We start from the raw sequence: 27,732 nt of genomic DNA, 5'->3' as shown, positions 1-27,732 counted from the left end.
TTCTAGAAGTCTTATGATAATCACGTGATCAACAGAGACTCAACACTGCACAAAAATCAGGTACGCCTAACTGTCTCCTACACAAACAGTCCCTAACTAGGGTTTTTGTTTTTTTTCTTCAGGAGAACGAGTTTTTGAGACCTCAAATGGATTTCATGGATCTCCATATGCCTCAAAGTACCACCAGACAAATTTTCAAACTTTGATTCGCTCGGACGCACAGTCAACAGCTCAAACAGTCAACAGACGACCAGTTTGACCAAAAAGTCAACAGACAGTCAAAAATAGAATTTTTTGTCAACATCCATATTTTGTCAAAAGATTCATCATGTGATCAATGGTTGATCATAATTCATCAAGAAAAGTTCAGAAATCGACAAAACTCAAAATTGCAAAATTAGAGTTTTTTACCTAAAAGTCAACTGAACTTTGACCGACCATAACTCTCTCATAATTTATCAGAAAAATTCCAACCAAAGCTCATTCTCAAGGAAATTTAATTCTCTACAACTTTGATGTTGGGACCAAGGTCAAGAAATGCTTCCGCCTAAGAGATATAAGCCAAAACATTACAGGTCATTTTCAAAGTCAACAAAAAACAGTTTTTTGTCAAAGCCCATATCATCAAGATAACTTCTCCAAATGCAAAAACGCTTCCAAAGTGGCTTGTAGAGGACATCTTGGGCTTTCCAAAAAGTACAAGAACACTTTCATAGGATCAAAATTGAGGGAGATATGCCTTGATGAAGTTGACCTTTTTTGGAAGAATGCATGAAACAAGTAATGACCAAAATTTGATTTTTTTTTCAAAAAGGCCAATTCTTTTGTGATTCAATCTTGATTCTCATATGTTTAAAGATATTCACAACCTATCCATGGTTCATGACATTTTTTATTTCATTTTTATTGAATTTTATTTATTTAAAATTCAATTAAAGTGAGATAATTCAAAGATATTATCAAAGATGCTTATGGTTGCCGAAAAAAAAATCCAAATAACCATGTTTAATAATTTATTTACACCAAAAACCATCTTTTCGGAAAAATTACCGGTATGACCAGGTTTCAGAGGTGGCGTCCACATAGGAGCCACCTCAGGTGGCGCCAACCCCCAATTTGTCCTAACCTATGCGCCACCCAGGGTGGCATCAATGTACATTTTTTGATTTTTAGCCACCTAGGGTGGCGCCTATGTACATTTCCCTTTTTTTTTTATTTTTTTTTTTGTTTTTTTTTTAATTGTTTATATACTAATTTTTTTTTAATTTTTTTTTGTTTTTTTTTAATTGTTTATATACTAATTTTTTTTTAATTTTTTTTATTTATTAATAAAATTGTTTTTAACATAAATAAATAAATTATATTTTAGTTTTTGATTTATTAATAAAATTGTTTTAACAATTAAATAAATAATGAAACACCACATGTCATTTATTCCAAACATTACAAGTACAAGAAATGCAGAAACAAACTTAGAAATACGGTCATACAGTTCAAACATTACAAATACGGTACAAATAAGATAAATAATAAAACATGGATATTATGCTATTCACGACCCCTCCGACCATGACCCCTCCGACCCGGCGCCGGACCATGACCCCTCTCACCGCCAGTTCCGCAATCTGGAACTGTTCGAATCCGGTTGGAAGGATCTCGACGAGCCACTTCTCCACGACCCCCCCTATTCCTTGGTTGTTCTTGTTGTGTCTGGGTAGGCGGTCCTCGGATTAGCCCCTCCATGCGCTCATTGGACATGTATTCTTGTATGTTGCTGTCAAATAGTCGGGTCCCCATGCCCTCAAAGATTTGTCTTGGCGGTGGAGTTGCGTCACATGGTCGGTAAAACCCAGCGCTTGATTGACCTTGAAAAAATGGCATTGTTTGCTGGGGTGTGGTGTACCCATATTGTTGGTGTTGTGGAAATTGGGGTGTGGGGTATCCATGTTGTTGGTACTGTGACGATTGAGTGGTCATTTGCTCGTTTGGGTCGTAATTGTCATCTAGACCCATGTCGGGGCTGGGTTGCCTATTGTAGCTGGAGGGGCCGGCGTCGCCGTGTTGTTGGGTGAAGGCCCATGATTGTTGCTGGATGGGTTGCCTAGTGGAGGAGGAGGGCCCGGCGTCATAGTGTTGTTGGGTGAAGCCCCACGATTGTTGTTGGACGGGTAGCCTAGTGGATTGTTCGGCGTCACGGAGTTGTTGGGTGAAGCCCCATGATTGTTGTTGGAAGGGTTGACTTTGGTAGGGCGTTGTTGGTGTTGTTTGAAATTCCTCATGGTCAGGTTGCTCGGATGTTTGGCGTTGTCGGCGTTGTTGGCGTTGTTGTCGTTGTTGGGGTGGTTCTTGGGGTGGTTGTTGGGGTGGTTGTTGTGCGTATTGTTGGGGTGGTTGTTGTGCGTATTGTTGGGGTGGTTGTTGTGCGTGTTGTTGTTGGCGGGGGTCGTGTAGGTAGTAGGGGTCTGACACATACATATCGGGGGTTGTGACTGTTCTATACCAAGCAAGGTATCTCGCGGTTGGAAACATGGGGAGTTGGGCTACAGGGAATTGTAACAGACGGCTGCGACGCTGCCTCCACATCTCACAAAATTCAGGTGCGAATGTACGATAATCTGCGTGGTCCCATTGATTGTTAACTCTTTTAATATGCCAGCGACCCAAATCAGTGGGGGGGTCCGGGATTGGTTGATGCATGCCAAACTGCAGTCTCACACGGTCAGATTGGTGCATCTCAATGATGTTGAACCTTATTATCGGTACTACTGCAGTCCAAACTTCCCGGTCACTCTCGTTTGGCTCATGGTCCAGCAACAAGTATGGTCTCCAATTAAACTGCGTGAGAGAAAAAATAACATATTATTAAAAAGCATGATGAATTGTAATACATCTATAGGATCATATAAAAGTTTAGGGATAATACATCTTCAGCTCGGAGGTGATCAATTAGGTCCCGATATAAAACAACACTCCCCCTCGGATTCTTACTGTAATCCAATTTAGGACCACAGAACCTAAAAAAAAAAGAGCAAAAATGTTATTTCAGATTTTTATGAAAAATATAGTTAGCATTCAAGGAATAGCGTTGAAAAAGAGAAAAAGACGTACCTTGTTGCATAAGGGAACGTGTAGTTGTTCCTGCCTACCGGGGACAGCGTCGGCATTCTCCACCAACCCCATACTTGTAGGAGGAACGCACATCCATAGAAGGTGCACTTCTCGGCAACCGCGTTCTTACAAAGAGACTGGTATAACATCGCCAAAACGGCGGACCCCCAACTATATTTCCTAATCTTGCTAATACTGTCAAATTTACTTAAATAGAAAAAGTTGACAGTGTTACCTGTCGACTCCGGGAATAAAAGTTTACCAAACATCAACATTATATAAACCTTAGTCATTAACCAAACATGCTCCTCAGTAAAGTTGTCCATCATGACGAGTTCATCATAGTAATCTCTAAGGGAGACCAGACTGATACCCTGGCCTCTTGAACCTTGAGTAGGCACAACTAGATCTCTTCCCAACACTCTCTCACACATTGAATTAGCATGTTGAACAGATCCATTAACAGCCTTGCCATCAATGGGCAGACCAAGTAACATATAAACATCCTCTAGAGTAATAGTACACTCACCTATTGGAAGATGAAACGTGTGGGTTTCAGGCCTCCATCGCTCTTGCAAGGCAAGGATGAATTTTCTGTCTATGGTGTTGTTGTTAACTTTTATGATATGTCCGAAGCCACATGCTTGGAGATTCGGAATAATCCTCTCGTCGGGTTCAACATAAGCGTGAGAACGTCTACGGAATCGATCAACAGCCTAAGAACAACAAATAAATCGATTAAACTGGATATCACATACGCATAGATGTTTAGAAACAAATAAGTATAAACTTACATAGGTCGCCAAATTCGCTCTAGTTCCTCTGTGTGTTTCACCCATGGTAAGAAGTTGTTGTTGAGCCATTTTCAAGAACTCTTTAAGTTTTCTGCGGATTTGAAAATGCAAAGTGTTTTTTTGAAGAAGAAGAATATATGTTGGTGAAAAGAAAGCAAGTCTATAAGAGTATTTATAGAGGGTTGGTGGTTGCTGATGTTAAGTGCATGAGGGCCAAGTGGTGAGCATGCATGTGATACAGATATCAAAGTGATAAAGATAGGTTCACATGCATTCTGTGTTGAATTGAAATGACCATGCATTCCCGTGTTTTGTGCTGACTTTGTCTAAGCATGCATGCATTAATTGTTTCTGGCAGAATAGACTAGGCCTGCATCCCGTGTTCGGTGCTGAATTGTCTAGGCATGCATGCATACAGTATTTCGATGCAGGTAAATCACATGCTGGCGGATCAGATTAGGGTTTTGGTAGTGGGGACCACTAGACAAAATTAGGGCAAAAAAAAACAAAAAAAAAAGAAATAACACTAATGCGCCACCCCAGGTGGCGCCATGCTGGGAAAAATTGGTCTAATGCGCCACCCCAGGTGGCGCCTACATGCTACTATTATTTTTTTTTTTGAAAATTTAGGGTTAGGGTTTGGTTAGGGTTTTGTTAGGGTTTTCTATGTTTTTTTTTGAAAATTTAGGGTTAGGGTTTGGTTAGGGTTTTCTGTGTCACCGAAAATAATTAGCATACAGTCTTCGCATGTGATTGTACAGTGTACACTGTTCAGTATGGTTGTGTCTGGTCAAGTCGACTGTAGTTCACCAGTGTCAAGTGTCGCTACCGCGAAAATTAACAGAGTCGCCACTAACATATTTATCCTGAAAAGGAAGGGAATGCCAGCAAACCACAAAACAAAACAACGGTCTCACGACCAGAGAAAAAGGGTAAGGGAGTCGGTTACGCGAGGGGAAGGTATTAGCACCCCTCGCGCCCATCGTACTCGATGGTATCCACGCTTGTGTCTAAAACTATGGGTGTGTAAGCAAAGTGCGCTAATCTGGACTAAAATGAATGCAGAATGTAGGGAAAAGAAAGGACTGTGCTCGCACGGGCCCTACCCCGCTGCCTACGTATCTGTTTTGCAGAATCAGAGCTACCGTAGCTCGGCTAACTAGTTTTTGTTTGTTTTGTGTTTTTTAGGTGAACGAGTTACATTCACACTCCGCTGCTCGACCTTTGGAGACTTATGCTGGGAATGGAGCGGAACTAACAAGCTCTTAAGAAAAGAAAATCAAAGAGTGTGGTTTGTGTTTTAAAGAATGCATGAGGAAGACCTAAGCTAAGGGGGAAAGCTTGCTACCTAATGTTATCATACAAAGGGTACCAGTCTAAACTAAACTAAACAACCTACGGGGGAAAAGCGAATGCAAACAATATAGCACACAAACGAGCATCCACTCGTGAAGCAAACAAACCAAAGGCACTGGCCAAGTGGTAGAAAGGCGGTCCCGCCATAGCCAAGGGGAGCAGCTCAACCCAAGTCAACCAAGCATTAGACCTCGCGAAAATGATCGGGCCATAGACAAGAGGGCGGACCCCTCTCAGCAACCAAGCCGTCACGGATCGTAAAGGAAAACGGTGCGTGCGTACACCGAGCATCAACGTCGAGCAACGCGAGCTATAGGAAAGGCGGGGGTCCGGCTGCATGAACCCTTTTCCTGACATACTCGATAACAAGATCTTGTGCTGGTTCGGAAGCGAGCAACGCGAGGCGTGCGCATACCAAACGGACTCGATGAGACTAGGCGGGGGTTGATTACGAACCCTTGACCGCATGCCTTCCATGAGGACTTAACGGAGTGCCATATAGGACTTATTACACCGTGACTCCCTGCCGCAAAGCACAAATATAAACACACCAACAAAAACAGAGCCTCTTTCGAGGGCTTGGCCAGATGCATGTCTAAGTCCTACTTCTCATGTTAAAGGATGATGCGAGAAAGCGATAAAGTACAGAAATAAAATGAAACGGGAGACAATACCGAACGGATAGCAAATCCGCAATGAGCTAGCAAGCGTAAGCAGAGAAGAAACTTCACGTAATCTAACATCCATCAAAGCCGGGAGTCCAGCATAAGCGTCAAAGCGATGCGGTGTGAAAATAAATCACAACCGCTATGTAGTGCGTATCAAACACAACCACATAAGCAACCTGCGAGAGAAACACAATCCAGACAATACAGGAATATACATCTCAATGAATGAGAGATCAGGTGAATTGCATCGGGAATAAGTTCGTGTCCCACAAATAAAGTGGAACACGACTCAAATCAATCGCACTGGAAGCGAATTTGTGTCCCACAAGTAAAGTGGAACACGAAGTAATCAAATCACAATCGAACCCTCTCAAAGTACCTCGCACATCTCAGCAAACAAATCAGTAATAACAAGGAGACACGCATCCGCCATAGAAAATAATAGAAGTTAAATTCTAAGTAAATTCTAAAACAAAATCTAACAAGATTAAATTGTTTTTTTTGTGACATTTTTTATCTCAAAGTAAAAGAACAAAACTATATACAAAACAATTAAAGTCTAACAAGCAAAATATTACATGTTTTTATATTCTTTTTATCATGCAAAAGTCTAACAAAGGAAATTGTTTTTATGTCATTTCTTACAAATATAGAAAACAAAAATCTAATTCTAACTAGAGAAGATTACATGTTTTTATTATTTTTTCATAAAGCTAAAAATCTAACAAATATAAGAAATTGCATGTTTTTGTATTATCTTTTTACCATCTAAAAACATGAAATTAAATTCTAATTCTAAACAAAAATTAAAACATGATTTCATTTGTTTTTATTATATAAGAAAAAGGAAAAAAACTATTTGCAAAAAGGCTATTTCTAACATGACAAGAATTGGCTCAGGGGGTATATCGTGGAAATAGGGGTCTATACAGCATTTTGGGCGCTAAGGCCCATCCAGAGTTGGCCCAAGGTGATGTTCTTTTTGTTTCAGCTTCTCTTATGGCCAAAAAAACGGGTGATTGGGCTCTCAAGGGGGTGAGAGAAGCAATTCGTGCAAAGGCCCAACCATCTTTGATTCAGATTTTCAGATTATTGCCAATCAATCACAAGTCTTATTCTATTGCTAATTAAACCAATATTAATGTCATTTAGTGCAGATTTATTAGTCAACTAACAACATATTATTGTCAATTAATCCACATTAATATTAAACAAGAATGAGAAAGGGATTAGGTTACGTGATTTGAACATTGAGTCTCTTCCCCTCCTCTCTTCACGTCTGAGACCAACGGCGGCCGGAGACTCCTCAACCTTCCTTCTCCGACGAGTTCCCCATAGCGCCACCGTGAATCGTCCGGCCACGTCCTTCTTCTCCTCACATTTCTCCGTTCGTCTCTCATGATCTCAAAGCCTCGCCCTCAGTCCTCTCTCGAGACACTCAACAACGGCGGAGATCTTCAAATCTCCGGTCAAAACGATAGCTCCGTCCGCCTCCCTGATTCTCTCTTCTCGCTTTCATCCTCTCTCAACGATCCTCCTCGTTTTGATGTTGCGATTGGTGAAGTTGTTGATCGCAGATGTGGATTAAAGAATTCGAAGATTTCGGTGACGAAGGAGTTTGTTGAAGATTGCAGAGAGAGTTTCTTCGGAGTTGTTGTTGATGAACGCGATGCTGAGAAAGAAGATGAAGAACGGTGATGATGATTGAAGGAAGAGAGGATTGAAGAGTTTGCAGATTCAAGAGTTTCAAGATTGGAGAAGATTCTGAGATGACGCTCGAGAAAGAGGAAGTTTGTTCAAAGTTTGTTACGATTCTTTTCCTTCTTTTTCTCTGTTTTTCTGGTTTTCTCTTATGGATTGTGAGAGAGTAATTGAAGATTTGCGAAGGATGGTGAATCGAGAGAGGAAGATGAAGGTTACTGAGTGGTGATTGATTGAGGATGAAGATGACTGTTGAATTGATGAAGGTTGTCGATTGGCGAAGAGTTTGTGATGGCTGAAGAACGAAAGGGAGAGAGCCTTCAAGAGAGTTTGTTACGTTTCTTTTTCTGATATTTTCTGTTTCTGACTTTTCTTTTTGTGTTATCGATCTTTTTCTCAAGGATTTGTGATTGAAGAGTTATGTTGGCAAGGTAGTGAACAAGTGATGAATGAATCGAGAGAAAGAGAAAAAGAGAGAGAGTTTTCTGAACTCAGAAGTTTGTTACGTTTTTGTTATTCTCTTTGAATTTCTTCCTCACTTTCTGTCCTGAATTTTTTGTTATGGTTCTCCTCCAAAATTTGTTATCAATTGGTGAACTGGCTTTTTCTTGGATTATGCAGGGTTTCGGTTCGGTTTATTTTCATATGCTGGAGTTTTTTCTCGGTTTGATTTTGTTGAAATAACATTGAAGGCTGATCGAGACGTCATGTGCTGCTGGGTTCGGTGAATGGAAGGGATTTAGTTCAAAGTTGCAGCTGATTTTGCTTGTGCATAGTTGAAAGTTGTCGAACCAGTTTATTGTGGCTGGTGATTTTAATTTGTAGGGGCGGTTTAGTGCAGAATGTATACGGAACCGTTCTTTTTTGCTGCAGAGTGTTTTTATTCATGTAACTTGGCTTTTTTTGTAATGGACATGTATTGTGATTGTAATAGCTTGGACTCTTCTTGAATTTGAATTGTGATGGACCATCTGATTCTTTCTTGTAATAACAAAATTTGTATTTCATAGAAGTTTCAAGTATTTTCTTTTCAACCTTGCAAGTTTGATGAACGAACTTAAATCCTCTTCCAATTTCCATAAGAGCATTGAGCCAACATCATAACGTGCGCTTGAAGTCCTTGATAACAAAAGAGAAACTATGGACTATGACTCTGTATCACGATGAATACCTTAAGTCGGTAGCTTGTGTTCATGTAAACAAAATAATCCTTCTGCCACCTTAGTAACCTTTTAGACATTATTCCTTTTGACAATTTTGAACAAATTAGCACATGCGGACCAAGCAATTGATGCATAACAAAGCCTTGAGCACCATGGCTATTTTAAGCTTGACATCTTGTATCGTGACTCATTCTCTTGCAATTCATCCCACAAGCCTCTTGAGTTAACAATCTCAGAACAATAGAAACTCTAACTTTTTTTTTGATTTTCGAGGGACGAAATAAACGTCTTTCCTAACTTATAGCTCAGTGAAGAGGGCAAATTTTGGGGTGCAACAGCTGCCCCTATTCAAGCTTCTTGAACCCGACAAGTGAGAAACGGAAGTTTTGAACCGTCGAGGTGGAAGGAGATTGAATACCATAATGAACTCGAAAATTTGCGCTCTTAATCAATAGAAGATTCCATCTTGCAATAAGAAGGAATGTACCACCCCGCAAGCAGGGAGAAAAAACTTCAACTGATCTGGGGACATCAGGACTGAGCAGACATGTCTTCTTCTGGCGAAAATAAATCGTCAGGTGGGTGGATATCCTCAACTGATCGGAAACATCAGGATTGTGCCTTCTACTGATCTGGGGACATCAGGAAGAAAATGGATATCCTCAACCGATCTGGGGGCATCGGGAATTTTAAAGAATGCTTTCAACTGATCTGGGGACATCAGGACTGAGCAAGCAAGTCTTCTTCCGACGAAAATAAATCGTCAGGTGGGTGGAAGTCCTCAACTGATCGGAAACATCAGGATTGTGCCTTCTACTGATCTGGGGGCATCAGGAAGGAAATGGACCTCCTCAACCGATCTGGGGGCATCGGGAATCAAGATTGTCTTCAACTGATCTGTGGACATCAGGACTGAGCAGACATATCTTCTTCTGAACGAACTAAATCGTCAGGGAATGGATATTTCCGACTGATCTGGGGCATCAGAGGGCTTGCTCCTTCGGAAGATCTTAGAGATCCGGAGGCGGTTCTTTCAACTGAATTGAGTTTCAGGATAAGAACAAATATCCTCAACCGATCTGGGGGCATCGGGAATAGGAGTGTCTTCAACTGACCTGGCGATATCAGGAATAATAGACAGTCCTCTTCTGATGAAGTAAATCATCAGGAGATATCCCCGGCTGATCTGAGGCATCAGTGGGCTAGCTCCTTCGGAAGATCTCGGGAGATCCGGAGGCGATTCCTTCAACTAATTTGGATATTAGGATAGGAACAGATATCTTCAACCGATCTGGGGACATCGGGAATAAGCATGACTTTCATCGGGTCTGACAATGTCAGGGAGAGGGAGGCAAACTTCTTCTGATTTAGATATCAGGATAAGAGCCTGTAGTGACTAGGCGAATTGCTCTCTGGGAAGCATTTTGAGACTTGGTAACTTTCCTGTAGAAAGAAACAGATATGATATGATTTATGCATGATGCATGTATGAATGTTGGATGGATTAGTATTTCGATAACGAAAATACTACACGCTTATTGAATATAATGCGAATGATGCATGATTCGGACGCTGCTTGGGGAGACAACGGAGGAGCACTGCAGACACCTCCACTAGGGGAACAAGATAACTCTCCTGGGGAACAAAGGTCGATCCGTTGGGGATAGAAACGCTCTACTGGGGAAAATGAGGAACTCGGGCAAGGAACCTCGTTAAGAGTTTACTGGGGAATTAGATATCTTTCAGTCACGACTCCACTGGGGAGAAGGCACTCCACCGGGGAATAAAACTTCTGAAGCTCGGAAATTTTGCTGAGGGATGAGAATCTTAGAACCAAGAAAACCTCATCTTAATGCACTCAACTGGGGAATGAGAATCTCTCGCTTGGCTAGATCCGCCGATGAGCTAATGTGATGCGCTCGAAAGGATGCACCTACGAGATAAACAGATGGAAATGCCCCAAGATATAGCATAACATCTTCACGGGGTTTCCTCACATGACATAGGAAAGTGATGCTCACCCACAATAGGAAAATACAAGAGCAAACAGATTGTCAAACCTCTTGGGTTTGAAACCTTCCAAACAAGCAATGGATTCAATGGGTTGATAGGCAAGAAGGGATTAGAACACCAAACAAGCATCGTCCAGAGTATCAAAAAGGCATTGATTCTCCAAAAAAATACCACCAGGAAGTGGGCTTAATGGGTCAAGCAAGTATTGACTTCACAGGGACCAAACATGCATTGGATTTCATAGTGTTCTGAATATTCATGTTGATTGTAAGAATGCCAACATGTATTGGACTTTCAATCTCAGATCAATGTTAAGGATGACGATCCTGACTTTCAACAGCCTTCGAGTTCATAAGTTGTTTAGCTAACACCTGAACTTTCAATTGAACACCTCCTGATGAGGAAAGAATGCCAATGCATAGTGTCTTGCCCCAGCCTGTAGGGACTTTAAAGAAATTCGTCTCGTAAGGACTTCTTGATATTCATGCAATCATAGCCAACTTGCCCCAGTATCATGAATGTTAGAACCATGCCTTGATTGATCAGTGTTGGAGGTAACTTCAACTGCACTTGGGTGAATGCCCCTGATTGCTTAGCACTTTGAGAGATTCTTCGAATCTTGACCTGATTTCCTCAGATTGATTGAAAACTTACTCGATAGAGTATTCAAATGATTTTGTGCCCCTGAGGGTGATCAGACTTTGAAATATTGCTGCCTCTGCTCAACGGAGTTCGGAAGACAACCTCTCCTTTAGGAGGATAAAACTTTTCATCTGAAGTTCATGATGGAAACTTTCTTGATGTCAAGCACTTGTTCATATGCAAAGAATGTTTATTATGAGAAATATAATTCAAATGCAAAGAGTATGTTTATCTTGAAGTTTAAAGAAACTTTTTGAAAGGATGTCGTAACACCGTTTTTTTTTTTGAAAGAAAGATGGTGTGATACCAACTCAAGCGTTTAGCGGACCTCCTAGGAGTCAGTTTACCGTATTCTCGTGTATAGTCTGCTTTTGAATTAACCCTGCTTCAATTAGGACTTTTAAGGGTTATAACGTGGCCAGGTTCACGGTTTTTAGAAAAAGATTTTTAGGCTCAAATTATTTGGTGCCCACCCCCTTCATGATGTTCTCCAATCTTATGTTCAGTTAACTCGATGCGAGCATTCGTCTTTCAAGAGAATTTTGGAAATGATCGAGGAGTCAAAGAGGTCTTCTGGATATGGCAGTCACTTTACCTTTCGTTTTTTGTTTCCGATCACACGACTTTGTTCTTTTGATGAGGATTCTTATTTCGTAATCCTTGTTTTTCGCCTTTGCTTTGCTTTTTTTTTTGTTTCCCTAACTTTTGCCTGGACAAATTCATTTGAATTTTGAGTTGGATGTCCAGCGGGATGCCCTAATTTTTGCCTAAGTCACATACTTTCAACTTGTTGACTTAGCGGGCTTTTCTTCTCTTTTTTTTTCATTCTTTTTTTCTCTTTTTTTTTTTTGAACAAGTCGTGTGATCCTGATTCTCTGATTTGTTGGAAGTGATTGTGACTGCCTGAGTCTTTGATTGATGAAGAATTACCATTGTGGTATTTATCATATTTTGACCTCCTGATGTGAGGGATAAACCACAGCGGCTTTGATGTTAGTCTCGACCTCCTGATGTGAGGGATAAATTTGATGTCTCGACCTCCTGAGGTGAGGGATAACCATTGTGGATTTGACTTTCCTCAACCTTTTGAAAGATAGCCATTGTTGTATCCATAGATGCATGCTCCTGATGAATTTTGAATGCTCAATCAGGTTAACTGAATACTACCCGCCCCTGGGTTAAAATAGGGGTTTTTTATAGAAAAGAAACTCCTACTTCGAAGGCTCAGAGGGGTTATCGAGGGTTTCACTCCCTTATATCTCCAGTGTTTGGGGATTCGAAACAATGCCTGTACATCATCAACAGGGTTCTACTCAAAAGCATACCATTTGAGGTTATTGGTATTATGTTCATCATTCTCCCTTCGGAGTTATCATGCTTTGTTAACAAGAGTTGAGTATCACAAAAAGCGTAGAAAAACATATACGAGCAAAAGCGAATGAATTTTTCTTCAAGACAAACATATCCAATGCATTATGATTATAGTTCAAAAACAAACAAGTTTTGCATGCAACAGTATTGAACAAAGCAAGAAAGCTTAAACATGAACATGCATGATGATTTAAGAATTGCCAACATTGAGGAGATTCTCTCCGTATGAACTTATTGCTTCAGAAGATCTGCTAAGTCAAAGGAGAACTTCAATTTTGGCCTTCAGGTGCGAATGTGATAGCTTTTGAGTCAATCAGGTCTTGTACCTTGTCTCTGAATAACTGTCAGCCTTCAATCAGATAACCAAGTGCCTCTAGAGTGGAAAGCACGCCAAGCACTACGTCAGAACACTTTAGATCACTTACTGGAAGAAGATTTTGGCGAAGCCATACGGAAGTTGTAAGTGCTCAGCTTTAGGGATTTGAGTCATGCCAGTGGTACATAAACTCAAGATACAAGGCGTCTTGCTTATCCCTCAGTCGGGAGCCCAAAAAAACGGTGACTAGAGGTTGTGAATGCTTTAGGGATTTGAGCTGCCAATGATGCAAACTCAAGAACACGGAGTCTTGCTTATCCCTCGGTCGGGAGCCCTAAATATAGCTGCTGAAACAGTAATCACCATCATGAATGGAGGAAACTTGTATTACTATCAGCGAACAACAATAACCTCTGATGTTTGGCCATGAAAGTCGTTACTTGGAACACATAATGATTGTTGGAAAGGAAGCCCCTGGCAGTACAAGTTGCAAGTGATTCTCATGAGTTACTCATTGAGGAAGAACAAACATTCTATCTGCAGCAAATGAAATGGGATTGACCAGTAGAAACCATTATGAATAAACTCAAACATCTTTGCATCGAGCAAGTCCTGGACTTTTGGTACCTTAACACCTTGTAAGGATTGGCGTTATGATCAGGTGCCCCAGAATGGAAAACACCGAGTATCGTCATCGAAATCATGAGAGCTATCTGTGGTGAGAAAGATCCAAAGCAACAGATCTTAACCAATTGAAACTCCATCAAGCAGGGAAGCAACTGATCATAAGGCATTAGGATTCTCATCAGCTTGTTGATCTTACTCTTGTTCCGTCTCTGTTGACAAGCGAAAGCTACTGACAAGGAAACTCCAGGATGAAGAGGTGACTCGGAATATGAAGCAGAACCTTGAGAATGAGAGGCGTCTCTGTAGAACACTTTGGATTATTGTCTGGCAGAAGATTCTGGCGAAGTCACACGGAATTTGTAAGTGCTTTAGGGATTCGAGCAATGCAAATGACACAATGCTCAAGATAGACAAGGTCTTGCTTATCCCTCGTGCGGGAGCCCCAAGCAATTTCAAAGACTTGTAGATACTAACATCACGACCAGGTGACCCAGAATAGAACTCACACCTAGTGTCATCGTCATCAAGCATAGAATCTCAATTGAGCTTTCCTCTTGATCACCCCACAAAGTTATTTCATGATTGATCTTTGAGCACACAATAAGAACAGGTCAAGTCTCTGAGTCTGGAGAGAATACCAAGTCTGAATGAGATCCTCGGTCCTGGACACCTGTTATGCATGAAATGTATGAGATGCATGGTATGAATGCAATGCCATGTTCATTCAATTTCCAAGGAATCCTCGTGTTTTGATTTATTTTTAGCAAGCAAGAGATATAAAAGCTCGACGCGAGGCTTAAAGATATGATTCCTTTGAAATGGAAGGAACACGTATGCTAGTATGCTAGTTATTTTTTGTACATCATTTTTTGGAAAAGTAAATATGCAATGATGCAAGGTGGTGGGAACCACAATACTGGATATATCTGGGATACCAATAAATCACACGGCCCAGGTTCAAAGGTTCGGCACCAATTCGAAACTCCCCGTAGATCACGGGACATAACCAATAGAATCAGAACCATAGTCACCAACACACTGGAATAGAACATAGATTACCACTCGAACAAGAACCATAGTACCCCACGAACAGGAACCAATAGTACACTCGAACGAGAACAGCGGTAACCCACGAACAAGAACCAAAGTCACCATCAATGTACCTGTTAAATGATTGATTCCCGCCCCACTCACGGGTAAATCTAGGCCAAGGTAGGTCGAAAAGCCAACAGAGGATCGAATGTAGGCGTTATCATACGATATTGCCTCATTCCACCAAGCTCTGCCCGTGGATACGTGATCAGATCAATCAGGCATACGCCTTCTGTCCGTCACGGCCACTCTAGTCCTAGTTCCTATGGTATCACTCATAGCCTGGGTATTGGGCCTTTTACCTCTTGAAACACCCACCCACAGATAGAAATCCAGACAGTCCAGAATATGATGCAGAAAAGTAAAAGCGCACATAGAATGCAATGCAAACAGGTAAATATGCAAAGCAGTAAAAACACCCAAAGATAAACACACAAGCGCTAGGATCGACTCGCTAAGTCCGGACCCGCAATAGGTCAAGACCTCCCCAGCAGAGTCGCCAGCTGTCGCTACCGCGAAAATTAACAGAGTCGCCACTAACATATTTATCCTGAAAAGGAAGGGAATGCCAGCAAACCACAAAACAAAACAACGGTCTCACGACCAGAGAAAAAGGGTAAGGGAGTCGGTTACGCGAGGGGAAGGTATTAGCACCCCTCGCGCCCATCGTACTCGATGGTATCCACGCTTGTGTCTAAAACTATGGGTGTGTAAGCAAAGTGCGCTAATCTGGACTAAAATGAATGCAGAATGTAGGGAAAAGAAAGGACTGTGCTCGCACGGGCCCTACCCCGCTGCCTACGTATCTGTTTTGCAGAATCAGAGCTACCGTAGCTCGGCTAACTAGTTTTTGTTTGTTTTGTGTTTTTTAGGTGAACGAGTTACATTCACACTCCGCTGCTCGACCTTTGGAGACTTATGCTGGGAATGGAGCGGAACTAACAAGCTCTTAAGAAAAGAAAATCAAAGAGTGTGGTTTGTGTTTTAAAGAATGCATGAGGAAGACCTAAGCTAAGGGGGAAAGCTTGCTACCTAATGTTATCATACAAAGGGTACCAGTCTAAACTAAACTAAACAACCTACGGGGGAAAAGCGAATGCAAACAATATAGCACACAAACGAGCATCCACTCGTGAAGCAAACAAACCAAAGGCACTGGCCAAGTGGTAGAAAGGCGGTCCCGCCATAGCCAAGGGGAGCAGCTCAACCCAAGTCAACCAAGCATTAGACCTCGCGAAAATGATCGGGCCATAGACAAGAGGGCGGACCCCTCTCAGCAACCAAGCCGTCACGGATCGTAAAGGAAAACGGTGCGTGCGTACACCGAGCATCAACGTCGAGCAACGCGAGCTATAGGAAAGGCGGGGGTCCGGCTGCATGAACCCTTTTCCTGACATACTCGATAACAAGATCTTGTGCTGGTTCGGAAGCGAGCAACGCGAGGCGTGCGCATACCAAACGGACTCGATGAGACTAGGCGGGGGTTGATTACGAACCCTTGACCGCATGCCTTCCATGAGGACTTAACGGAGTGCCATATAGGACTTATTACACCGTGACTCCCTGCCGCAAAGCACAAATATAAACACACCAACAAAAACAGAGCCTCTTTCGAGGGCTTGGCCAGATGCATGTCTAAGTCCTACTTCTCATGTTAAAGGATGATGCGAGAAAGCGATAAAGTACAGAAATAAAATGAAACGGGAGACAATACCGAACGGATAGCAAATCCGCAATGAGCTAGCAAGCGTAAGCAGAGAAGAAACTTCACGTAATCTAACATCCATCAAAGCCGGGAGTCCAGCATAAGCGTCAAAGCGATGCGGTGTGAAAATAAATCACAACCGCTATGTAGTGCGTATCAAACACAACCACATAAGCAACCTGCGAGAGAAACACAATCCAGACAATACAGGAATATACATCTCAATGAATGAGAGATCAGGTGAATTGCATCGGGAATAAGTTCGTGTCCCACAAATAAAGTGGAACACGACTCAAATCAATCGCACTGGAAGCGAATTTGTGTCCCACAAGTAAAGTGGAACACGAAGTAATCAAATCACAATCGAACCCTCTCAAAGTACCTCGCACATCTCAGCAAACAAATCAGTAATAACAAGGAGACACGCATCCGCCATAGAAAATAATAGAAGTTAAATTCTAAGTAAATTCTAAAACAAAATCTAACAAGATTAAATTGTTTTTTTTGTGACATTTTTTATCTCAAAGTAAAAGAACAAAACTATATACAAAACAATTAAAGTCTAACAAGCAAAATATTACATGTTTTTATATTCTTTTTATCATGCAAAAGTCTAACAAAGGAAATTGTTTTTATGTCATTTCTTACAAATATAGAAAACAAAAATCTAATTCTAACTAGAGAAGATTACATGTTTTTATTATTTTTTCATAAAGCTAAAAATCTAACAAATATAAGAAATTGCATGTTTTTGTATTATCTTTTTACCATCTAAAAACATGAAATTAAATTCTAATTCTAAACAAAAATTAAAACATGATTTCATTTGTTTTTATTATATAAGAAAAAGGAAAAAAACTATTTGCAAAAAGGCTATTTCTAACATGACAAGAATTGGCTCAGGGGGTATATCGTGGAAATAGGGGTCTATACAGCATTTTGGGCGCTAAGGCCCATCCAGAGTTGGCCCAAGGTGATGTTCTTTTTGTTTCAGCTTCTCTTATGGCCAAAAAAACGGGTGATTGGGCTCTCAAGGGGGTGAGAGAAGCAATTCGTGCAAAGGCCCAACCATCTTTGATTCAGATTTTCAGATTATTGCCAATCAATCACAAGTCTTATTCTATTGCTAATTAAACCAATATTAATGTCATTTAGTGCAGATTTATTAGTCAACTAACAACATATTATTGTCAATTAATCCACATTAATATTAAACAAGAATGAGAAAGGGATTAGGTTACGTGATTTGAACATTGAGTCTCTTCCCCTCCTCTCTTCACGTCTGAGACCAACGGCGGCCGGAGACTCCTCAACCTTCCTTCTCCGACGAGTTCCCCATAGCGCCACCGTGAATCGTCCGGCCACGTCCTTCTTCTCCTCACATTTCTCCGTTCGTCTCTCATGATCTCAAAGCCTCGCCCTCAGTCCTCTCTCGAGACACTCAACAACGGCGGAGATCTTCAAATCTCCGGTCAAAACGATAGCTCCGTCCGCCTCCCTGATTCTCTCTTCTCGCTTTCATCCTCTCTCAACGATCCTCCTCGTTTTGATGTTGCGATTGGTGAAGTTGTTGATCGCAGATGTGGATTAAAGAATTCGAAGATTTCGGTGACGAAGGAGTTTGTTGAAGATTGCAGAGAGAGTTTCTTCGGAGTTGTTGTTGATGAACGCGATGCTGAGAAAGAAGATGAAGAACGGTGATGATGATTGAAGGAAGAGAGGATTGAAGAGTTTGCAGATTCAAGAGTTTCAAGATTGGAGAAGATTCTGAGATGACGCTCGAGAAAGAGGAAGTTTGTTCAAAGTTTGTTACGATTCTTTTCCTTCTTTTTCTCTGTTTTTCTGGTTTTCTCTTATGGATTGTGAGAGAGTAATTGAAGATTTGCGAAGGATGGTGAATCGAGAGAGGAAGATGAAGGTTACTGAGTGGTGATTGATTGAGGATGAAGATGACTGTTGAATTGATGAAGGTTGTCGATTGGCGAAGAGTTTGTGATGGCTGAAGAACGAAAGGGAGAGAGCCTTCAAGAGAGTTTGTTACGTTTCTTTTTCTGATATTTTCTGTTTCTGACTTTTCTTTTTGTGTTATCGATCTTTTTCTCAAGGATTTGTGATTGAAGAGTTATGTTGGCAAGGTAGTGAACAAGTGATGAATGAATCGAGAGAAAGAGAAAAAGAGAGAGAGTTTTCTGAACTCAGAAGTTTGTTACGTTTTTGTTATTCTCTTTGAATTTCTTCCTCACTTTCTGTCCTGAATTTTTTGTTATGGTTCTCCTCCAAAATTTGTTATCAATTGGTGAACTGGCTTTTTCTTGGATTATGCAGGGTTTCGGTTCGGTTTATTTTCATATGCTGGAGTTTTTTCTCGGTTTGATTTTGTTGAAATAACATTGAAGGCTGATCGAGACGTCATGTGCTGCTGGGTTCGGTGAATGGAAGGGATTTAGTTCAAAGTTGCAGCTGATTTTGCTTGTGCATAGTTGAAAGTTGTCGAACCAGTTTATTGTGGCTGGTGATTTTAATTTGTAGGGGCGGTTTAGTGCAGAATGTATACGGAACCGTTCTTTTTTGCTGCAGAGTGTTTTTATTCATGTAACTTGGCTTTTTTTGTAATGGACATGTATTGTGATTGTAATAGCTTGGACTCTTCTTGAATTTGAATTGTGATGGACCATCTGATTCTTTCTTGTAATAACAAAATTTGTATTTCATAGAAGTTTCAAGTATTTTCTTTTCAACCTTGCAAGTTTGATGAACGAACTTAAATCCTCTTCCAATTTCCATAAGAGCATTGAGCCAACATCATAACGTGCGCTTGAAGTCCTTGATAACAAAAGAGAAACTATGGACTATGACTCTGTATCACGATGAATACCTTAAGTCGGTAGCTTGTGTTCATGTAAACAAAATAATCCTTCTGCCACCTTAGTAACCTTTTAGACATTATTCCTTTTGACAATTTTGAACAAATTAGCACATGCGGACCAAGCAATTGATGCATAACAAAGCCTTGAGCACCATGGCTATTTTAAGCTTGACATCTTGTATCGTGACTCATTCTCTTGCAATTCATCCCACAAGCCTCTTGAGTTAACAATCTCAGAACAATAGAAACTCTAACTTTTTTTTTGATTTTCGAGGGACGAAATAAACGTCTTTCCTAACTTATAGCTCAGTGAAGAGGGCAAATTTTGGGGTGCAACATCAAGCACACCTCAAATCAACTCAGGCATTCATTTTCCGTCAACTTTATTCGCATGTGATTGTACAGTATGGTTGTGTCTGGTCAAGTCGACTGTGCAACAGTTCAGCACTGTCATGCACACCTCAAATCAATTGTTAAACAGTCTGGTGTGCAGCAGTGTCATTTATTCATCAAATCAACTCAGTACGCATGTGATTGTATAGTTTTCGCCTTCATAATTGTCATCACTCAATGTTCGTCTACATAAAGGAAACCTATAACGTGTAAACTAACACAACACATTACACATCTGATTACATATTTGAAATAAAACTCTCTACCCACTCAACAATGGCCCCTCCACAATACATTATCAACGCTCATATTTTTGGCGAGACCTATGACAACGAAGAAGTTGGTTTTCTGTTTAGAAACACTGAGGTTAAACGATTTTGTTTAAGCAGAAAAGCAAATTTCAGTTACTTCAAAGGGAGATTAGAGACGAAGCTTGCAATGGGTGGTGTATCCCAGATTTTTTACCAATATCGATTTCTTCGTGGGGACAACCCGGTCAAGTTTATCCAAGTTGAGATCAAAGACGATGAAGACATGCAGAATATGTTTGCCAATCATGAGTATTCTGGTTACGAATGCATAGAACTGTATGTTACTCTACCCGAAGTTCAACCCACACAGATGGTTGAGTCACAGGTCATTGATGCACTTGGAGACGAGCAAGCAGAGGTCGACGTTGTGGATGAAGAAGAAGAAGCACCGGAAATAGAAGTTGATGACCTGGTAAACGAGGAAAGTGAGGATGAACCGGAAGTTGTTGTACCACGAGATCAAGTGCATATGCCTCCAGTGCACATGAGGAACCTGAATTTTGATGGGGATGACGAACCATCGACTGATATTTTCTATGACCCATACACCCAAACAGATCAACGGTTAAAAGTAGGAGACAGATTTCGTTCTAAGGAGGCATGTATCATGGCGATAAAAAGATTTCATATGGCAAACAATGTTGATTTTAGAGTTGATCGCGCCAATGTCGAAAGGTACAAAATTTACTGTAGTAACACTGATTGTGGATTCAGGTTGCATGCATCATACAGGAAGAGAAGTGACTAATGGGTTATAGGATATATTTCCCAAGATCACACATGTGTTAACACAAACGTTTCACAAGATCACCGTAAGCTCAGTTATGACATCATTTGTCAAGAAATCCTGCCTCTAGTTGAAAAAGATCCATCGTTAAAGGTGAAAACAATAATCTCTCATATCGTTGCAACGTACAACTACACTCCGTCTTATAGAAAGGCGTGGCTGGCGAAGACCAAGGCGATCGAAGTTGTGTATGGAAATTGGGAGGATTCGTATAAACGACTCCCACATTTCTTATATGCGCTTCAAATGTATGCTCCTGGGACTGTTACTATTTTAGAGACCCTTCCGGCGCAATCTCCAGACGGAACATCACTTCAAGGAAATGTGATATTCCACAGGCTCTTCTGGGCTTTCCGCCCATGTGTACAAGGATTTTCATATTGCAAACCAATTCTTCAAATAGATGGTACTTGGTTGTACGGAAAATATAAAGGCACCATGTTGATGGCTGTGGCTCAAGACGGAAATAGTAACATCTTTCCTGTTGCTTTCGCTCTTGTGGAAGGAGAAACTGCTGGAGGCTGGGGTTTCTTTCTCAGAAATCTTCGGACACACGTTGCCCCCCAACCTGGACTTTGCTTGATTTCAGACAGACATGCTGCCATCGAGAGTGCGTACAACAATCCAGCAAACGGGTGGCAAAACCCTACATCAACGCATGTTTACTGTATTCGACACATTGCACAAAATTTCATGCGGGAGATAAAGGATAGGGCTCTTCGGAAGACTCTTGTCAATGCCGGATATGCGTTGACTCAACCGACGTTCCATTATTATCGCCAAGAAATTGTAGCGGCAAATCCAGATGCAGGCAGATGGGTTGACAGTCTTGCTAGAGAGAAATGGACCAGATCATACGACAACGGGAAGCGATGGGGGCACATGACTACGAATCTTGTGGAGTCTATGAACGGGGTGTTTAAGGGCATCAGACACCTTCCGATTACTGCCTTGGTGGAAGCAACATACTATAGGATGGCTTCTCTTTTCGCAAAAAGAGGTGAGCGTTGGAATGCAGTTATACAATCCGGACAATTATGGAGCGAAACATGCGTCAAATTCATGAAAGAGCAATCTGCCAAAGCCAACAGCCACATTGTGACATCTTTCGATCGATTCAACCGGACCTTCAGTGTTAAGGAAACGATTGACCATAACGAGGGCCTTCCGAGACAACAATACAGGGTTCTTATAGATGAAGGGTGGTGCGATTGTGGAAAGTTTCAAGCCTTTCGGATGCCATGCTCTCATGTAATTGCAGCATGTTCGTATGCGCATCAAGATCCATTAGCACTTTTATCTCCCATTTACAAGGCGGATACCTTGCTCGGGGTGTACAACAACTCATTTCAAGTGATGGCAAAGGAGGATTATTGGCCTGTGTATGAAGGGGACGTGGTTTGGCATAATGATAACATGCGGAGAAAGAAAAGAGGTCGTCCGAACAGCACCCGGATCACAACCGAGATGGATCATGAGAAAATGGTACGAAAGTGTAGCATATGTCGTGAAGTCGGGCACAATAGAAATACCTGTCCTAACCGTGGATCAAATTCCACCAACAATTAGTTGCATGTCATTTGTATTTTGTATCTGTATTTTTATTGATAATATTTTTGTATTTGTATTAGTATTTGTATTTGTATTTGTATTTGTATTTGTATTTGTATTTGTATTTCTATTTCTATTGGTTATGTATTTGTATTATCCTTTATTAAATCAACTAGTTATGTCTTTGTCTCGTTGTGTGTTTGTCTTCATGGCCCATACTGCCACTCTTTATTTTGGACAGTCAAATACGCATGCTTTCGTCCAGCTCCATCAAGTCAGTCATTGATCAGTGTGTCTCCATTTATCATACATGTTAGGCGTGCTTGTAAACAGTACGCAACATCATTAATTTTTTCTACCCACTACTATTATAAATTAGGGGCTCCTATGGTTGAGTTTACACACAGATACACAAACTCCAAATACCAAACAATCACACAAACACAACCATGCCTCGCCGGACAACCATTAGGCCAGATGGATGTCACCGGACAATAGAGTTGCCGCCCCGGAGATCAACATGGTGTAGCGAACCTGAACCGGAGTATCGCAGAAGGAACGGACATGTCATATTCTCCGCCGTCAAACCTCCCATGCCGGTTATGTTTTGGAATATCTCTTCCGTCGAGCAACTCAAGAGGACTCTCCTGAGATTTTTAGAGGGGGAGTACGAGGCCGGCGAACAGATAAGAAGCATCAAGAGGCTTAAAACAAGGGCTGATGATGTGACTGGAGCAACGATAACTTTCTGGGATAACGTGGAATACGACATTGATGCCATTCAAATGATGCATGGACCTAATGACATTGTTTTAACCGTGGTGATTTCTTAGATGTTTTACTTTATCTTTTTCTGTTGGTTATTTTCTATGTACCTTTTAATTAATGAATGAACTACTTTTTTACGTGGACGCTCGAGTTAGCTGATTCACTGATTTTATCTGTTGCAAATTAATATATATTTTTTTAATACTTTAAAATAAAAACAATTTTATTAATAAATAAAAATAATAATAATTTATTTATTTTTGTTAAAAACAATTTTATTAATAAATAAAAAAATAATAATTTATTTATTTATGTTAAAAACAATTTTATTAATAAATAAAAAAAATTAAAAAAAAATTAGTATATAAACAATTAAAAAAAAAACAAAAAAAAATTAAAAAAAAATTAGTATATAAACAATTAAAAAAAAACAAAAAAAAAATAAAAAAAAAAGGGAAATGTACATAGGCGCCACCCTAGGTGGCTAAAAATCAAAAAATGTACATTGATGCCACCCTGGGTGGCGCATAGGTTAGGACAAATTGGGGGTTGGCGCCACCTGAGGTGGCTCCTATGTGGACGCCACCTCTGAAACCTGGTCATACCGGTAATTTTTCCGAAAAGATGGTTTTTGGTGTAAATAAATTATTAAACATGGTTATTTGGATTTTTTTTCTATGGTTGCCAATCAAGACTAATTCAAAGATGCTTCAAGATAATATTTGAGATTGGAAAGAATAACACTTGAGTGTTTTAACCATGGTTAAGCAAATGCACTTATTGAAAAAATATTCCATTTTATATTCTTTTCCAAAATCAATCATGAAAATTCCAACTTGCAAGAGTTCAAGATCAAATCATTTGCCTATAAATAGAGCTTCATTTTCTTCATTCAAGAGGAAAAAAAGGGGGAGGAACACAAAGAACAACAACAATCACCACAAAGTCATAGCTTAAGTTTATATTTTTGCAAAAGTTTCAAGAAACTTGTAAAAATCAAGGCTCATTCAAATAGCCACTTTCAATCAATTTCAATCACTCTATTCCACTCTTGGGACATCATAGAGTAAGTACAATGTAATTTTTAATATGTAGTAGTGTTAGGAGTTCATGAATTAAAAACTCCATATTTATGCATATTTTCAATTTCTCAAAAAAAATGTTTTAATTTTAGTTTTAAGTTGATAAAATGTTTATTTAATTTTTAACATAAAAATATTTTATTTCTTTTCGTAATTAATTTATTTTGCTTAATTAATTAGTAATTATGTAAATATTGCTTTTTTTAATTATTTTCAACCAATCAAAAAACTCCAAAAATATTTTCCTTTTAGATTTAGGTTTATATTTTTTATAATATAATTTTTGACATATAAAATAATATTTTTCTTGTTAAGTTTAATTATTTGTATAATTATTTGTTTAATTAGCTTGTTAATTAACTTAAAATCAATTCCAAAAAAATCACAAAAAGAATGAATTAAGTTTAATTTGTTTTATATTTATTTTTGTATATTATTTGATATTATTTCTTATCTTTTTCTTTGTCCTGAATTGGAATAAAAGATCAAATATGGCAGAGATTGTATGCAGTTGATTTAAGACTTTTGGAAATTTATTGTGTAGTCGCTATGATTCTATCAAGCTTCTGATAAATTTTCATTAACTTTAAATTCGAGATCATCATTCACTCACCATCGATCTTCACTAACATCGTGGATATACTTGACTAGCTTCAAGATGATTCGCGTGCTAACATACTAACAATTAACTTTAAATTCCGCATTTTATTATATTGTTCTTTATATTTCTTGCTTTAAACTTTATTTTATCATTCATCATATTTATGTTTATGTTATTTTTACTTTGTCCATTTGGACATATTATTTATATTTCTGCTATTTTTTCTTTGTCCATTTGGACATATTATTTATATTTCTGCTATTTTTACTTTGTCCATTTGGACATATTATTTATATTTCTGCTATTTTTTCTTTGTCCATTTGGACATATTATTTATGTTTCTGCTATTTTTTCTTTGTCCATTTGGACATATTATTTATGTTTCTGCTATTTTTACTTTGTCCATTTGGACATATTATTTATATTTCTGTTTTTTTTTCTTTGTCCATTTGGACATATTATTTATGTTTCCGCTATTTTTCTTTGTCCATTTGGACATATTATTTAGGTTTCCGCTATTTTTCTTTGTCCATTTGGACGCATTGTTTATGTTTCCGTCATCTTCCTTTTGTCCACTTGGACATATTATTTATGTTTCCGCTATTTTTTCTTTGTCCATTTGGACATATTATTTATGTTTCCGCTATTTTTTCTTTGTCCATTTGGACATATTATTTATGTTTCCGCTATTTTCTCTTTGTCCATTTGGACATATTATTTATGCTTCCGCTATTTTTACTTTGTCCATTTGGACGCATTGTTTATGTTTCCGCTATTTTTCTTTGTCCATTTGGACATATTATTTATGTTTCCGCTATTTTTCTGTGTCCATTTGGACGCATTGTTTATGTTTCCGTCATCTTCCTTTTGTCCACTTGGACATATTATTTATGTTTCCGCTATTTTTTCTTTGTCCATTTGGACATATTATTTATGTTTCCGCTATTTTTTCTTTGTCCATTTGGACATATTATTTATGTTTCCGCTATTTTCTCTTTGTCCATTTGGACATATTATTTATGCTTCCGCTATTTTTTCTTTGTCCATTTGGACGCATTGTTTATGTTTCCGTCATCTTCCTTTTGTCCACTTGGACCATATTTTTACCTTTGAGCTAAAACATTAATAATCAAGATAAAACTAAAAAAAAGCACTTTGCACACTTGCACCTCTATGGTTTTCCCTCTTATTACTTTTTTTTAATCATACCATCATTTAAGAAAAGTATTAAATGCATAGGAAAGATCTTATAAATTGAGAGTAGATAACTCCTAATTGCTTACTCAAACACTTTCATTTTTCAAACAACGTATTTTCAAAACTTCTCATCTATTTTCAAAACTTTCATCTGGTATTTGAAGGGCATTATTCCCGGTGAAACTCTTCAGAGACCTATGTGACTTATTGTCCATCTTCTCTTCTTCTATTTTCAAATCAATAAAGCATTTAAAAAGTGAGCTAAGCAATTAAGAGCCCATGGATAACCATGGATACAAAGGGTGCTTAAAACCTTCCCTTTGTATAACCAACCCCCCGAACCCAAAATCTGTCAAAAGGTCTTTTTTCTGTTCTTTTATGCCTTTCCTAAATATTGGACAAAATAAAAGTCGGTGGCGACTCTTGCAAAAAATAAAAAAAATATCAAAGACAAAAAAGAGCAAGGAGTCAGTTCGCCTCAAAAAACCGAGTTACAGAACTAGCGACTCTGCTGGGGACTTGAAAAAGCTTTTTAAAAGAGGGGTTACCTTAGAGTTTTAGATCAATTTAATATTTGCTCATACTTGTTTATTTTGTTATTTTTTGCTATTCTTGATATATGTGTGGTTCTGTCACTTGAAATACATTATGGACAAATCCTAACCCGGATTAAGTACACATAAGAATTAGGTGGAGGGTATAGTCATGTATGGCATACAAGGAGTTCAGTCCTTAAAAAGATGGCATGAGAATCCTTCCGTTCAGTGGAGGTTCCTTGTTGGTAATATATGTTTAGCATGTTTCATAGCGAAGACATTATTGCTTTCATTGAACTGTAGAAACTGAGTTGGCCGTAGAACCCCAACCCATCCTGGCCTTATTAGGTTGTGGCGCAGAAACTATTCAGGTGAAGACTTGAATTAGTTGTCATGCGGAGAGCCACACTCAGACGAGTTGTTCTTGAGAATATTGCTAGCTCACAAGTTCAGTTGTGCAAGCCGGTAATATCCAAAAGAAAAATGTAGACTCTGACGTATCAGTAGAACATGTTATGCAGGTGTAGCTACCTGCCTAAAAATTTATAACTTAGAGAGTCGCCACCTATTCTGAAGGGTGAATAGGAAACCCTACGCAGTATAGAGATCAGGGTAAGATACTATATTCAGGTCGAGGGAAGGTGTTAGGCACCCTCAACCCTTTCCTATGGTTTGCATTTTAATGATCAGGGTTTGTGGCAAAAGATAAAGAAAGATGACAGACAGTAAATAGAGTTAAAGGCTAATTATTTGAACATGATTAGAGTTTGGAAGAGGGGAACTCGCCTTGTTGCCAAGTGCCTACGTACCTCCTTAGGGAGGATCAGAGTCTACGTAGTTCGGGGACAGGATTGTACGCCTTAGAGTTGAATTGAATTGAATGTATTTGGATTTGTTTTGCAGTTGTTTTGAAATGCGAATGTTCGAAGGTATTTTGAGTTACCTTATCGTAGTTATGAACATCGCAGTGTTTGAAAGGATGTAAATCCGTAGTTACGTGGTTTAGTGTATTTTGAGTGTTTTAGGATTTGGGCGTACAACCCTGATTTGATTTAGCACTATTAACCGCAACGATCAATAGATT

At 39.4% G+C, this 27,732-nt stretch overlaps 1 protein-coding gene across 1 annotated transcript; it reads right to left on the bottom strand.

Moving 5' to 3' along the window:
• Nucleotides 1-2,890: 2,890 nt before the first annotated feature.
• Nucleotides 2,891-3,947, bottom strand: LOC131626680 (protein MAIN-LIKE 2-like). Its single transcript, XM_058897521.1, has 3 exons — nucleotides 3,903-3,947; nucleotides 3,109-3,824; nucleotides 2,891-3,014 (listed from the first exon to the last, which is right to left on the bottom strand). The coding sequence occupies exons 1-3, from the start codon at nucleotides 3,945-3,947 to the stop codon at nucleotides 2,891-2,893; spliced, it is 885 nt and encodes a 294-aa protein (XP_058753504.1).
• Between the last annotated feature and the right edge of the window lie 23,785 nt (nucleotides 3,948-27,732).

The sequence above is a fragment of the Vicia villosa genome, unplaced genomic scaffold, assembly GCF_029867415.1.
Source record: "Vicia villosa cultivar HV-30 ecotype Madison, WI unplaced genomic scaffold, Vvil1.0 ctg.000318F_1_1_1, whole genome shotgun sequence".
Taxonomy (NCBI): domain Eukaryota; kingdom Viridiplantae; phylum Streptophyta; class Magnoliopsida; order Fabales; family Fabaceae; genus Vicia; species Vicia villosa.
Note: the sequence above shows the minus strand (reverse complement) of the source record. Positions and strands in the feature narration are given on the sequence as shown.

Coding starts and splice junctions, on each gene's coding strand:
- LOC131626680 (XM_058897521.1), bottom strand. CDS start 3,947: ATGGGTGAAACACACAGAGGAACTAGAGCGAATTTGGCGACCTAT. Junction 3,825..3,902: donor GAGCGAATTTGGCGACCTAT/GTAAGTTTATAC, acceptor TGTTGTTCTTAG/GCTGTTGATCGATTCCGTAG. Junction 3,015..3,108: donor ACGTTCCCTTATGCAACAAG/GTACGTCTTTTT, acceptor TTTTTTTTTTAG/GTTCTGTGGTCCTAAATTGG.